This window comes from Heliangelus exortis, chromosome 9 (assembly GCF_036169615.1).
Source record: "Heliangelus exortis chromosome 9, bHelExo1.hap1, whole genome shotgun sequence".
In the NCBI taxonomy this organism is placed as follows: domain Eukaryota; kingdom Metazoa; phylum Chordata; class Aves; order Apodiformes; family Trochilidae; genus Heliangelus; species Heliangelus exortis.
In genome coordinates, this window is record NC_092430.1 from 23,366,164 (window position 1) to 23,381,921 (window position 15,758).

The window sequence follows — 15,758 nt, forward strand, 5'->3', positions numbered from 1 at the left end:
TTAGTAGGCTAATTTACACAGCAGCTCCCTCATATATAATCTTCATTATGTTATTTTTTTAAAAATCATTGTAACTTGTTGGGCTTCTGGTATCTTTGGGGAGTTCTGCAGAAAACAGATAGCAGTCCAGAGAAAAAATAAGTATAGATTCCTATGGTTCCTGAAATACAGCCCTCAAGGAATATTGGCAACATTTTAGGCCTACTTTACAGAAATAAGTCTCTTCAGATATTAGCATAATATTTCATTGGAAGAGGTCTGATATCTGGCAGGAAAACAAGCTTTCTGAGTAATGACACTCTTCAAACAAAATGTGCTGGAATATCTTCCACTTCCTAAAGAGAACTTGGTTCAAATATTAAAGAGTAATTTATCTTATGACACATGCATCATTCCTGAGCTGGTTTTACCCTTTTCTGATTTGTTGCACAAGATTCTTAATTTTCTTTTTTGAGAATTCATCCTATTCCAATTGCAAAAATCACTCAGGAAGTGATTATTAATAGGAATATTATCAATAGGAGGATTATTAATTTTACTGTTATAGTACTATCATCATGTTATTATCTTCTATTGCTGCTATAATAATAATACTATAAATATTAATATTATTCATTTTATTAATAGATTTGACAATACCTCAAGTTTTTGACCCAGATGATAAAACCTAAATTATGCAATATTGTTTTAAAGTGACTAACACTTTATTGCCTGGTACAAACACATAGATCAGACAACAATTACATTTAAATCAGCTGCTCTAAATAAAGTAGATATTTCCTATCAAAAGGGAACCAAAAATTCCTTTTATCCACAAGTCGCCATTGTTTATCCATACCTGATTGCCCTTTTATTATTTTTCTGCTTCAAAATTGCATTACTTCACCCCCCTATTGTTTCAGACATTCCTGCCTAGATAGGACTTTATTTTCTGAAGCTGCAATATTCTTTTTCTGTCTGTTTTTTTCCTCATATTTGTCACTTCTCTATCTCCACCTCAACTTTTGTGGCCACAAATGCTCAGCTCATCTTCAACAAGCCTGAGCTGTTTTCTTCTTGGGGAATAATAATTTTTCTCTCAGTATTATCCCACCAGCTCTGGGATTTTACTTATTATTTTGCCTCTAAGTTTACCTTCCATTCCCTTCAGACCTCTGCAACCAGCTGCACATCCTCCACACAAGAACATCTTTAACAAGCTCTTTATTTAATACATATTTACATCTTATAGTCCCTCCATCACTACTACATTGTGCCTGGGCAGATGAAATGGGTTTTTATTTACCTATAATCCACTTATTTTAAAAGACTAATCCTAAAGACCACTTTATTTTTCATTGTCACCCTTTTTATGACACAGCTACAGCACCAGGAAGCTACAGGATAAAAACAGACAGACATTAGCACTGGGAAATATTCTTGGTGATGCTTCAGGGAGCAAAACATCACATTGCATTCCTAATTTTGAAAATCTGCCTGGTAAAACATCCCAGCTGCTACAGGAAATAGTGTTTCAAGAAGTATTACAAAAAAAAAAAAAGCTTTCTCAAGCTAAAATTAGGTAGATTTACTCCTTTGTGAGAAGATGTCATGTACTGCATTCATTAGTTTTCATATTTCCTTCATGATGAATTAGAAGTCTTAGGAGAAGTTTCATATTACTATAGCAACAACTTCATTTGCTTCAATTTCCCTGTTTCTTTTCACATTTTTTAAATTAATTTGGGTTAATTTTATGTGTTCACAAAGCTTTATTATCAACTGAAATGAAATTCTTTACTCAACTCCAGTTAACTCTGCAGACAGCACAAGGTCACACTGATAGTTAAGCTATTCCTTCCTGGGAGCCAGGTTTTCCTAAAGTGAGTTAAATCTGTAGAGTTAAAAAAATATTCCTTCTTTATCAATAATTCCTTAATAAAACAGCCCAATATTACCTATTTTCCAAGGTTCTGCTGAGCTGCTTCTAATATTCTGGTCAGATTCCCATGGAATCTGCAGACAGTCCTGCTGCTCCCTATCATAAAAATTATCCTGCTCTCCAGTAAAAAAGTTATCAGTATGCTCCATGGACATTTTTGCATCCTAGAGGCACCAATTTTAGACTGCAAAAATGGTGGAATTGTGTGGTTTTCCTCAATTTGGCTGCTTCCTTGCTCTTTCCTCTCCCTCTCAGCAGCCTTCAAAGAGGACAGACTTGCCTGGCCCTAGCAGCTTTCTACTGAGTCACCAAGATACTTCCCTCTCTATTTGATTATATCAAGTAATTAAGCAGAATTATATTTATGTATTGTATATTAACAAATATTAATATTATATCTGTATATTAATATCATATAATTAATATTATATTGTATATTAATGTAAATTTATACATTAAGCTTGAAACAAGGATTTTGTGGTGGTGTTGCAAGGAGATGAGGTTGCAGGAGAGAGCATCTTAGGTGGAAATAAAGTGGCCACAAGGCAATGCACTTCTTCTGGGAGATTTGTCATGTGGAGAGCACAAATGCATCTTCAGAAGGTAAAAAAAAAAACCCTCCCTGGATATTAATGGGGTGGAGCAATGCAATAACTGCTGGTGCTGAGCCCTGTGGTGACAGTGGCATTAAAGAACCTCAGGTGACCTGCAGGACACAGAATTATTCAGGTGAATGAATGATGGTCTTAACAGTTCCAGGTGTAGAGGGAAGGGCCCCTCCTGTCTCCCCTGAACACATCAAAACTGTACCTGGTGATTTGGGAGAGCTGCTTTTAATAATTTTCAGCAACTGGACCTTGGTTGGGTTTTTATGGTGTTTTGCTGTACCCACGATGGGACCTGAGTGTCAAAAAATAATCACAAGCATTTGCACCATGGATTTTTGTGTTGTTTGCTGCTTGTGTTTGCTGTTTCTGTCTCTCTTCTCTCTTGATGCTCAAGGAAGGACACACCTTGGAGCTCACAGAGTCCACTCAGCTGAAGAAAAGGATTTAGTTTTCTAATCTGGCCATCTGAAAGAGGGAAAAGGAGTTGTAACCTTTTACTGGAGATCTTCAGGGAGTAGAAAGCAGCTCAGCTACACGAAGTCACTCCCTGCAGATGGATTTGCAGAGGAGGAAGGATGAGTTTTCTCTGCACCAGGTGTAAGTACAACTCCCTTGGCATTGTCATTTGTAGAAGGTGTGATGAGCAACACCCACACAACTTGCCAGGCTGGTGGCCCCAAAGCTTTGCTCAAAGTCTGGCACTCTTTGATGTTTCCATTTGAGATTACAAGTGTTTGTAAACATAGTAATTAAAAAAAAAACCACACTAAAAAAAAAGCTTCCAGCTGCTGTGTTGAGAAAGAAGACCTTGAAGACAATAAGATCAGAATCCTCAAGGATTTGTAGGGAAAGTGTGTGTGAAGCAGAAGCATCCCAGGGGATTTTTTTAACATTTTAGGATTCTAATCCTTTATGGTAGCAGTGCAAACATCACCACGAGGGGCAAGGCTCCAGTTTAGATGTTAAATGGCACAGAGGGGATTGTGCTGATGGGGATCATGGCTTGGAACTTTGAGCTTTCCCACATCTTCCAGGAGCTGATCCCCACTGTCTGCAGGAGCCCTCATGGCACTTGGGCAGAGCATCCTGCCTGCTGGTGCCTTGATAATTTACCAGAGAGAAACAGAAGCAAAAGAAAATCAGGTTCTTGGCACTGCTGTTATTCACATCGTTCAGTTCTTACAGATAAGTGAATATTAAACATTCCCCCTTTTCTTTAAAATGCTACCAAGCTTTTAATCCTTTTGTTTTCTTACCTTGACCATCTATTATTTTTACTGGAAAGAAATGTAAAGCTGAATAACACCCTGTAATTAAATGCTTAAATAAGTTAAAAAAGAAAAAAAAAAAAAAAAAGCTGGTGATGAATCAGCCTATAATAATGGTGGGTTTGCTTTGTTTCCTTCTCAGTAGCAAGAAACACAGGCACTGGCTGGAGAACCATCTGCAGCAAGGACAAGCAAAGTCACAGAAACAGTCAGCAGACAAGCTTTGACCAAAAAAAATAATATAATAATAATGCAAAGGTCAAACCAGTAATTTCATTAAGGAGCTACTTTGCAAATTATCTTTTCCTCACTGCAAAAGCTGGGAGACAATCTGTCATTTCAGCTTTTGTTCAGCAACGACCTGAGAAAAATGTAATAGGTTTGGAATTGTGGATAATGAAATTAAGACATAATAAGGTGAGTTTTGAGTGTTGTTTCCTAACTCGAGTTTTTGATTGCTTTTAGCTTAATGTCAGTATTGCAGCTCCATAATTTTAGCTTAAAATACTTGGTATCTTTTTTTTTTCTTTAGTTCTTCTAATGAACTGAAGTTATTAACCTTCCTTTGAAAAGAATAACTAAAGTTTCTGGCTTTCTGGGTTGAAAAGAAAAAAAAAAAAGCAGAAAATGTGCATTTACAACTTCACAAGCCTAGAAAGGTTATTTTGATTTCTTTAAAATATAATTAAAAATTCTGTCAGTGGCTTTTTGGGCTCTACCTGGTGCATGACTCCAGAATCCTTGGAGCTTCTTGGTGGTCTGTGCATTTGTGCCTTCAAACTGGCACAACTGGGTAGGTGTGTAAGTATTTATTTTATACCAATGTGCCTTTTGGCAGCCTAAATACAGACTGGAATGATCAGGGCTCTTAAATCAAGACTCTGTTATGCCTGTGGTTGAATTATTACATTGTAAATTCTTTTGTTAAGCACATATGTGAATTATAAGTTTCTAGAAGGCAAAAAAATAATAACATAACTTAGGAGGTTGACGTTTCCCCTCTTTTGTAAAGACTGAAAAGAGAGGAGGATTCTGTTTTTAAATAGATTTAATACTTGATACATGCATTTTTGTTTCCTGAAACCAGTTCTTTCAGTTTTTCATGGGAAACACAACAATTTTCATTTGCTCAAACTATAATTTGATTGTTAACCCTGATGAGACCATGTTTGGAAAGTGTCTCTAGATCTGCTAGCAGGAGTGAAGATTCCTTTCTGCTGGCACAGTTCAGACAGGAAGAAATGATAAAAAAATATTAAAACAAAACCACAAAAAAAAACCCCAAACAAACAACAAAAGAAAAAACCCCAACAAAACCAAACAAAACCCCAAAACAAAACAGAAAAAATCCCATGTCAGCCTATGACACACTTTGTGACCAATTCAGATTTCACACTCTGCCAACTCCACCCTTTGATGGTGCCTTTTTTCTTTTTTGAAAAATCAGCATTTCTTGAAACAGCATCCGAGCTCCATTCAAGTTCTTTTGCTCGCTGACTCCCAAGTGTGAATTCAGGCATATGAGGAGGAATAAATACTGGTGAATTAAACTTCTCTCTTTGGGGTTTTTTTGTCTTTGTTATGATGGGTGTTTTCACCTAACAAGAATTCCTTCCTGTGCTCTGCATCTTGCCTGAAGCAAAGCAGGACAACCAGGCTGTCTGACTCCCAAAAAGCTCAAGCTGAAGGATAACAAGGAGGAAGAAGCTTAAGTGGGGTGGCACTGAGGCACTGCCAGATTTTATAGGGCTGCAAATGCCTTCAGTAAGCATCAGTGTTAATAAGCAGCAGCCCAAAACTTCCTCTAAGGGCATGGACAATGCTGTCCCCTTTGGAGTGTCCTTGAGCTGGCAGAGTACATCTGTGAGGATGTAGCTGAGAGTTTCTGGTGGCACACTTGAGAACTTTCTGTACTCCCAGGAGTTAGCAATTAGCTGGAAGCAAATATTAATTCTCCTTTTTCCCCTTGGTTTCCAGGCAGTGAAGTATAGCCTGAAGTGAGCACTGTCAGCTACAAATGATGGGTTCATATCACTCACTTGTAGGACACAACATTTTTTTAATATCCCTAATGCTATCTCATTACATCTTATGAAATAAAAAAGCAGGCAAAAGATTTTGATCAAGTAATGCTGATGTAACACATTTTGATATTTCCAGATCTTGGTGCATGAATGGCCAAAGGAAAAAAAAAGGTTTTTTTTCAAGCAATCTTGTAATTCCTTTCTCTGATGAAAGGATAGATAATAAATATTGTCAGTGCATAAGCTTTGGTTCTACTAAGACCTACTGTTTGCTGTCTTGAAGAAAAGCAGTTATTAATTTACAGACATAAATGATTTATACTCATGGTTATAGTTCAAATCATCCTGATACTTGTTCTGTTTGAACCAGACACCTTCTCAGCTTCTGCATTTTGTGTGCAATGAAAGAAAAAAAAAAAGGAGAAAGATTTGGGGGATTGACTTAAAAGCTTTATTCCAACATTATTGCTGTGATTTCAGGTCTCAGCTGAATCATCACAAGCAAAGGGGACTGCAGTAACAAGACTTTCAGCAGGGGTTGCTCTGTTTTAGAGACTCACAAGTAAGTTCCTCATTTGCACTGAGAGCTGCAAAATTTCCTTTTTCTGTACAGTGTGTGTTGAATTGGAATTCTTATCTTTGTAATCACTGTCCTGGCTTGTGTTGGTCTCTAAGCTGACCTAATGCAAATTCATAAATAGCAAAATGATTCAGTGTTAGACTTTGTTCTTTGCCTCTGCTGTGCTATGTTGGCTCAAAAGTGTTATTTGAAGGAGGATAAAGGCCCAGTGAGGATAAAGACACACAGAAACCTGTCTATCTACAAAAAGATACTTCACACATTGTGCAACTGCATTTCTTTTGCAAGAGCTACACACACTCTTGAACTTCAAACACCTTCTGCTTTCCCATGACAATGCAGTTATTCTGCTGACGTCATTTCTGGGTAGTAAAAAAAAAAAAAAAAATCAAAATCTTGTGGTTGATTGCTCTAAAATGAAAACTCCTCGTGTCTGAGACCAAGCTCACAGTCTCTGGGCTTGAATTGTGAGGTGCAATAAACATTTGTTTTGCTCTCAGATTTCAATCTATGGTACAAATTTCTCAGGGAGCCCTGTAAAGGTGTTTGTCTAGAAATGTTGATAGAAAAGCTGCCTCATGCTGCTTTTCAAAGCTCTATTCTGAACACTGGCTATCGAAGCTTAAAAGAGGAAAAAAGATGGTGTGCTAAGCATTTCCTTTGTTAGAGCTATTAATGAACTTTCTGAAGGTGTTTTCTTTGCAGTCCATCTCTTTACCAAGCTCCCAGGTGCTGGTAGAGCCCTGGAGGGTGGTGGTGCAGAAGATCAAACTGTGCTGTGAACCATACTGCTCATTCCAGATGTTGCAGTTCCAGATGTTCACTGCAGTCTTGGAGATTGCTAGAGAATCTCTTGAGGTGTGTGCTGAACCTTCTTTTTATTGAATTCCACCAAGCTCATCACACCAGAAGCTGCTTGGAGGTGGTCATACAAAGGTCTGAGGCTTTTATCCAGGTTTCCATTTATTCACGTGATAAAGAAAATAAGATGCAACCTATAAAAAAAATAAAAGGGACAAGGCATCAACCTAAATTTTCCTTTTCTCCTGCTTAGAAGTGCCAGGGCCATCAAGTCAGAGAGATCATGCAATGACTTCAGCTGAAAAGCTAAGATATTCTTTCCAAATGAAGGAGTCAGAGTCTCTGTTTGTGTAAAATAAGAGAAATAACCCTGAAAGTACCCAGGCTTCTCTTCAGATGAATATAAGGATGGGAAAAGTGGAGTTATAGTTTCTCTCAGCTCTCTCTGTGGGCTGGTTCTAATGGAATTTCTAAAACCTGATCTTTTGCAGTATGCAGAAGAGCCAGGCTTCTATTTTTGAAAGTTTTGGGTTATGTTGTTTTAGGGGGTTTTTTTGGCTTTTTTTTTAGATGAGCACTGGAACAAATCTGTGATTTCAGTGTCAAAGAGGAAGATTTTGGGGGCAGAAGTAAAATCCATGTGATCTACTCGTTATTTAAGGGTGGAATTTTATCCAGGGGTTCCCAGGAGCCCTCTAAGAGCTGTACTGTATTTGGACCAGTTTTCTGCTTGAGTGACTCTGCCTCATCAGTTTGCCAACATGTCCTGAAATTCTTGGGAGCAAATTCATCCCCAGCATTAAATGACTTCCAGCAGGGGCAGATTGGTTCTCCTGCCAACAACTTGTTCACTCACATAGTGTAGAATCTGAGATTCTCACCAAAATGCTGAGTTGACCCAATTATTCACCTTTTGATCAACTAAGGGATTAGTTTTGTCTGAGGAAAAGTAAACTATAACTCCATGTATGCAGATATATCCAACAAATATATCTAATATTCAGATCTATGCAGATATAAAGTGTGGTACAGTTGTGCCCAGGCTGCCAGGGAGAGTCTCCTGCCTGCTCCCATCCCTGGGAATGGAATTCCAGTGTCAGGGAGCCATGGGGTGCTCCTTCCAGAGGAGGTGACTCAGGTCACAGAGCACAAAGCATTTTGTTCAGAAACCTCAGGGGATCCTGAGGGTACCAATCCAGGGACTCCTTGGACAGGATGGGACTCTTCTGTTTTCTTGGTAAAGGTCTTTACATCACTAATCAAAGCATAATTCAATTAATTAATAATTCAATTCAATTAATGTGGCTTCAGAGTGACATCTGCATTTCAGGGAAGTCCTACAATGTTCTACTGCAGAATAATGGGAATCAGTTCAGACCTGAACTGGAGATGCTAAAGTAGAAACCTCTCCCAGCTCTTACTGAAGCTTTCCCAGCTTTACCTGGTTTTATTTCCCGCTGTGTTTTGGTTAGGACATTAATATTCCTTCCTGCAGGAAGGCTTCAGGAGCATTCTTGGAACTGCTTTCATCACTCACAGGGAAAAATCATGAAGCAGGCACATGGTGAGTGCATGGAGATTGGCAGCTGGCAGTCAGCTAAGGAGCAGGTGTCCTGGGAGTGGAGGCTCTCTGTCACCTTCCAGTGACCTGCAGCTCTTTGCACCCAAAAGTCACTCATGCTTCCCTATCCAGGAAGGTGATAAGGGCTCCTATCTCCTTTTCTGAATGAACAAGGGCTTCACCTGGAGTTTCAGAGGAGGAGATGGCAGCTGGCAGCTGCCTTGCCATGTGCAGAAGGTAAATCAAGGTCGATCCTTCTTCCCAGGCTTGAGAACACAGGGTTCCCTGTTGCTTCCTCTGAAACCTGCTCAGTCCTTCCTTCAATCTGACTCAGGAGCTCCCAGTTTGCCCAGCTGGGATTGCAGGGTGGTTTCAACCATGGAATAAAAATGGCATGTGGGGAGCTGAGGGGTGTGCTCCTGTTGGGTCTCTGATAGATGTCCTGCCACGGCAATTATTGATTCTGTTCCTGCCTGACCTGCTGGTTTGCATCTGCAAGCAGCTTCTTGCAGGAATAAAGGCTCCAGACTAAGAGTAAATTCTTGATACTATTTCTTTTACTCAACATGGTCCCTCAGCTGAAAACTTGTTCATTAGCATAACTGTTCGAATGAATACAACCAGGGAGCTAACTATCACCAGCTAACAAGTTTTTCAAGTTGCACGTGATTTAATTAAAACGGATCTGTTAAAAACTAAGAGATAAATGTCTCTTTTTACATTGCTACCTTTTTAGCAGTACCTAATTCCCCAGTTTGTTTTGCTACTCAATTTTCTCCAGTCTAGCCTATACTCCTGGGCTTGTAGTAATCCTGCTTACCAGCTGTCAGAATTGAAGCAGCTCTTAATTCCTGGAAACCGAAGCATTTCACAGCAGAGACCACACCAATAGAGTCCTTGGTTGTCTTTATTATCTCTCAGTGTCCCCAGCTGAAGAGCCTCCCCCATTTCTCCTTCTTGGAGTTCAATATCACATCTTGACCCAAAAGCCCTTTTGTTGTAGGCTAGTGAAAAACACCCTCAGCTAGGAAACCTGCAGGCTTAACCCTCTTGTGAGACCTTTTTGTTCAGTGCTTTTATGCTCTCCAGTTGCCTAGAAAAGGTTCACCAGGTGATTGATAATATCAGTTTGTAGCAGGGTGAATTCAGGAAAGCACTTAAGCAAATGGCTGTATTGATGGCAGGGTGATTGCAGGTATGTTTAAAGGAAACACATGGCTTTGCCAGCCTGAGTACTTCCCTAAACCACTTAAATGAAGGTATAAACCTTGGAAAACAGATATACATCAAACAAAACCCCCAGCCCTCCCAAACCTTTGGTAACTTCACCATTATTTCTCAGTAGGCACTGGTAAAGCAGCATCTTTAACCGTGTTGAGTGGGAGATGAGAATTTTGTTTCCAGAAGTGATGTGTTCACACCTGGACATGCATGATTTTACAAGGAAAAGGAGAGGGTGAGGCAGCTAAATAAAAGGCTGCATTTCAAAACCAGAGTCTCTGAGAGTGGTGCCATTGATTTGTGCAGAGATGGTTACAGGAGAGCCCCAGTGCTCAGGATGGATAATTGATTTTCTTTCATTTAAGTGCTGAATAAAGGGAAAAAGGACCATTCCCTTTCTGCCCTGAGAGGTCTCATTCCTGCACTTCACAGGCAGAGGTGAGATATTGAGGAAACTGAATAAAATTGTCAACAGTTTCAAAAAATACAAGTGTCACTTCTCAGCCAGTTCTACATTGCTGAAAAATAAGTCGTAAATACTTTATTAGTATGAAGTGGAAGCTTTCCTTTGGAAAAGAAAGATTTAATGTTAAGATTTTATCTACCTGTTGTGAGAAAAAAGACAAAACCCAGCTACACGTGAAGGTTTTATACTATATTATGATTGAAACCTCTTCCATAAGTACTCTTTTTCCATGTCAGTTTTTCAGGTTTTTCTTCAGCTTTTGGCACTCACTGTTGGTACCCCATTAAATCTGTTTATATGAATTTTGAAACGAATACTTTATAATTAACTTCTTCTTAAAGCTTATTTATAGCAAACTTAAAAAGTTTTAATTATCATAAATTTGATTCTCCCCTGCAACTATTTTCATAGCTTTTTTTTCCTCATTTGGGAGCATTTAATGACTTCTCACGGTGCTTGAAGCAGAAATGAGAGACAAAACATGTGAAGCCTCCACGAAGATTCTAGCAGGAAAGTTGCAGAAAAAGAAGAGAATAAAAACTGTTGAGTTATGCAACGTGGATAAGCTTATTGGCATTTTATGGCTATTTTTCTCTCATTTGCAGCATTTGATGCATCATATTGAACCAAAATATATTATTAATTAACCAGCCATTCCTTGGCTGCAATTATCACAGTGACTGTGTTTAGTCCAAAGAGTTTCTGCTATCTGCCTGTAATTATGTAGGTACCTGCCATTGGCAGATTAGTTAGCAAACAACCTAAGGAGCTGATAAGAGCAAAGGATAAAGCATCAGGTTTGGTGTGGAGCTTTACATACAGCAGCAACATATGAAGGAACAAGAGGGACTTTAAGGTATGTCATTCATTTTATTATGTTCAGGTTTCAGGAGATTTTTACTTGAAAAGATTGAGAACTTCTCTTTCTAAATTATAAAGACTTTTTTTCAAAGTCTTCGTTCTTAGGGGAGACCACAAGAAGAAAAGAACTGAAATAAAATGATAGAGTTGAGGGGTGGAGGGCTTGATGACAAAAACTTCAATAAATTGTAGTTATTGGGAAAACTAATGTTACTTTTTGAGACTCCTAATCAACATTTATTAAGGCAGTGTTAAAAGGAGATAAACTGGTGGAGTACTCTAAAGAACAAAACTTAAAAAATATGTTTTTTAATATACTGTGTAGTTGCAGATTTTAAGTAGAATATTCCCTAGGGAATGACAATAAACATATTAAAAATGGCTGCAAATTTTTATATTAATGGAGAAATTATGAATGGCACTATCTTATTTTAAAAAGCTTCTTTATTAATCACCATACTGAGAGCACTAATTACCTGAGTACTCCCTTTACCCTTCTGGGGGGTGCTGATGGGACAATGTCACTTTTCATCATTCCTGTGGCTGTGGGATTTCCATGAGTAGAGGTGCAGGTGATGGGTTATACCTGAGAGAAACAACAGGCAAGAATAAAATAGGCTTAAGCTTTTGTTTAAAAAAAAGAAAAAAAAAAGAAAAAAAATAAAAAGAAAAAAATAAAAAGAAAAAAAGCAGCTTAATCTTAAGTATTTTTAGTTCCTTTGTAACTAAAGCACGTAACTGTTCTGCACACTATTCCTGAAGTTTCTTGCTTTAACTAAACCCAGCCCATTTCTCTGTCTTTAAGGCTGTTTCAGAAAGCTAAATGTTCTTAACAGAATGTAAAATGCAGCAGCTGCTGCCAATGTGTATTGATCTGGAGGCTGGAGATGAGTTTTGGTGTATGACATGAATGGTCCTGAGCTGTTCATCCCATGGGGCTGAGCACAGCATCCCTGGCTCTTCTGAGCCTCACAAAACCAGCAGTGCTGGATAAAACCCAACTTTTGCACAACATTTTAAGGTGCTGACTTCATCAACATCCTCTTTCAGTTGTGATTTTGTGTAGCATGGGCTTAGAGATGATGGGGCCACAGCTTGAGTCCTGTGTCCAGTTCTGGGCCCCTCAGCTCAGGAAGGAGATTGAGGTGCTGGAGCAGGTCCAAAGGAGGCAACTGGGCTGGGGAAGGGACTGGAGCACAGATCCTCTGAGGAGAGGCTGAGGGAGCTGGGGGTGTTGAGGCTGGAGAAGAGGAGGCTCAGGGGAGACCTCATCACTCTCTCCAACTCCCTGAAAGGAGGTTGGAGCCAGGGGGGGGTTGGGCTCTTTTCCCAGGCAACTCTCAGCAAGACAAGAGGGCACAAGAGGGCTCAAGTTGTGCCAGGGGAGGTTTAGGTTGGCCATGAGAAAGAATTTCTTTCTGGAGAGGGTGCTCAGGCATTGGAATGGGCTGCCCAGGGAAGGGGTGGATTCTCCATCCCTGGAGCTATTTCAAAAGAGCCTGGATGTGGCACTCAGTGCCATGGGCTGGGAACCAGGGGGGAGTGGAGCAAGGGTTGGACTTGATGAGCTCTGAGGTCCCTTCCAACCCAGCCCATTCTAGGATTCTATGATATATTCTGCTTTATCCAGGAGTAATTTACCCTGTTACCTCTGTCTCTTTGCCACCTGTCCTGAGCACCACATCAGAGCTCATTAGAGGTTTTGTCAAGTATTTTTTCCACAAAGAAACATTCTCCTTTCTACAAAAGGGGGTAGTTTGTGTTTGTGCTAAAGAAGGATTGAAAACTAAAAAAAAAAAAACCAAAACACCAGCGCCAAAAAACCCACAAAACCCTAGGAAAAAATGGTGAAGAAGAAACTCTATACTTAATCTCAAGATAGAATTGTTCTTTGTGTGTAAAGTGGTTTCCAGGAAAGAAAATATCTCAGTGATTACTCAGTGGTGTAACAGTGCAGTACTCTGTGCTGTGTGAATTACCCTGCTTTATTGCACATAGTACTTAAAGAATGTTTTAAACCCTGAGATTGGGGATCATAGCTTGATACCTGTATCAGTTATGAATTTTGCTAATTTATCAAATTAGAAATGTAATTTATAGAGTTTCCAAAATCTTTTACTTGTGTTTCTTTGGGTTTAGATGGGGAAAAGGAAGTTCAGTGGGCTGGAAATCACCCTAATAGCCCTCTTCTGCCTGGTGGTGGCTGTAGCCTGTGTCCTCATTGGGCTTTTAGCATCAGGAGAACCTGGAGTTAAAGCAAAGGGTAAGTACTTTTTCTTGCTGCTGGAGGACCAGAGCTAAAAACTTGAGTGGGAATTGCCCCTCTCTGCTCACTGAGACCATTGTAAATAACACAGAGCTTCAGGAACTAACTGGTGGCATAATTTCCACCACTTTTGATTTAGACTTCTCAAGAACAGGGACATTCCAGTGAGAAAAGCAATATATCACTGTAAGCACTGTAAAAAAAAAAAAAAAAAAAAAGCACTGTAAAGTACTGAGTGTCAATGGTACTGTTCTGTTCTTATCATTACTCAAGGTAAATCAGTCCTTCCTGCAGATAACATAAGTTATCAGTTATAAATACATTAAATCACATGGCTCAGAATTTATTATTATGAAAAAAACCCTTTTAGTCCTTCCTCTCAAGAATGGTCTTGGTTTATAAACATAGGTCTGATTTCAGAATTTTTGAGTATAAAAAAGGTAACACTGACCAAAACGAAACAAAAAATACAGATCAAAGAGCACCAAATTTTATGGAACACACATTAAAACCATCAAACCCTATAGGATTTCCTCCTAATGCATTAGAAACCCCCTGTCTAACAGGGATGTGATACAGTTCCAGCCTGGGTGGGTAGCCCCATTTAAACATAGGGCTTGGAGCAAAAGGCTTGGAGGGGGGAAAGGCAGCCAAATAATTACTTATAAAAAAGAAACACTTCAGTGTTTTAGCAAAGCTGCTCATTTTTTGCCTGTTTCTGTCACAAGATAAGTAGGAGCCTGCCTGAGGAAAAAGTACAAGTGCACAGAGTGCAGGTAATGCAGACAGGCAAGGTGATGGATTTGTGTGCAGCTCAGCCTGAGACAAGGGTTCTGCACTTTGTACCCCTCATTCCAAGGTTACACAACCTTCCAAAATATGTAGAGTGACTCTCACTGTTGAAACTAAAACCATCAGGTAGCCTTTGGTCAGCTAGATGTCACCTGAAATTCAGTGCCACAAGGCTGAAGTCTAATGGAGCAGCTTAATGGAGCTTTAATGTGCTTTTACCTGATGCTCTCACTCAGGCACTGGTGGAAAAATGGTATTTCAGGGGAAGGAACACCTATGAGAGCAGCAGGGAGGTACCATTTCAGAAAAAGTCCTTCCAATTTTAATTTGGCCTCTGTTTTTCACAAGAAGCAATGGATATTGAGCTACAGGACTTGCTGAAAATTGCACTGATGTATGCAATTAAAAAGCAGATTACCAGTGTCACTCATATGCTCAGAAATATTGAAGTGAAATCTTCCTACCTTTATCTGAAAGAGTTGTGTACCATTATTCAAAAGGAAAAATAAATCACACTAGCAATAGTTTACACCCGTTTGAATCTATACTCATGGTTAGTATTTCAAGATGGTGAGAAGCAGCCAGCAGAACCTGTTACTGAGTAAAGAAGGAATCAATACTGAAGCATTTTGAAAATCCTGGTAATAACCCATGAATTTATTTCCCTAACAGAATATCCAGCAGCAAACTGCCCGAACATATTAATAGCTGAGAGAATCGACTGCATCCCAGATCAAGTAGCAACAAAGGTTGGAAATGGAAAACATTTCAAAAAGCATTATAAAATTCTCTTTATGCTGTTAAGCTTCATGCTTAGTTACAAAAATTTCACTTGTCTCTACTATAGCAGTTGTTTTCTTAACATTTTTTCATCTGTGATTGCCTGAACATTTTGCAAGGAAGTGTAACCCAGTTATAAGCCATTCCAGCCCCCTGGCTGAAGCTCTGATTTTTCCAGCTTCTGGAAAAATCCTTTGCTGCCAAAGGTTGAAAACTACTGCCAAAGTACTTCCAAGTAGCTTGGTTTGGGGATAAGTGGAAGCAAAATTAGTTAAAAAAAACTGTTAATTTTTTTAAAAATCACTCATTGCTTTTAACAGCTTTGCCTAAACAGTTTCTTTTTGTCTGATGGTCAAGTACTTAGTATTTAGAAAGAGTAAGGAAAGATGCACAAGACTTTTAAAATATGAAATGTGGTCACAGTTTCCTTTCAGAACCAGTTTGAATTTCAGTGTCTTTCTTTTTTTGGAGGTTTCTCTTAGATGGGAGAACATGGATATTTTGGGCTTAAGTATCTCTGAGTTTCCCAGAGAAAAGTATCATCTTCATTTTTCAGACCATTTTTTGTAGTGTCTGGTCTTGAAAAGCTGTTATTATTTGTATTGTTTT

At 39.0% G+C, this 15,758-nt stretch overlaps 1 protein-coding gene across 2 annotated transcripts in view; it reads left to right on the plus strand.

The window, feature by feature from the left end:
- The first annotated feature begins 3,947 nt into the window (after positions 1-3,947).
- Positions 3,948-15,758, plus strand: part of SI (sucrase-isomaltase) — a 55,166-nt gene continuing 43,355 nt past the window's right edge. Inside the window, exons 1-4 of one of the 2 annotated variants that reach the window (XM_071752750.1) lie at positions 3,948-4,214; positions 6,302-6,383; positions 13,451-13,574; positions 15,042-15,118. In XM_071752750.1, the coding sequence (XP_071608851.1) occupies positions 13,451-13,574; positions 15,042-15,118 (201 nt within the window). In that variant the 5' untranslated portion in view covers positions 3,948-4,214; positions 6,302-6,383. Of the gene's footprint in view, positions 4,215-6,301; positions 6,384-11,151; positions 11,307-13,450; positions 13,575-15,041; positions 15,119-15,758 lie in introns of those variants that run through there. The other variant, XM_071752749.1, reaches the window with a different exon arrangement.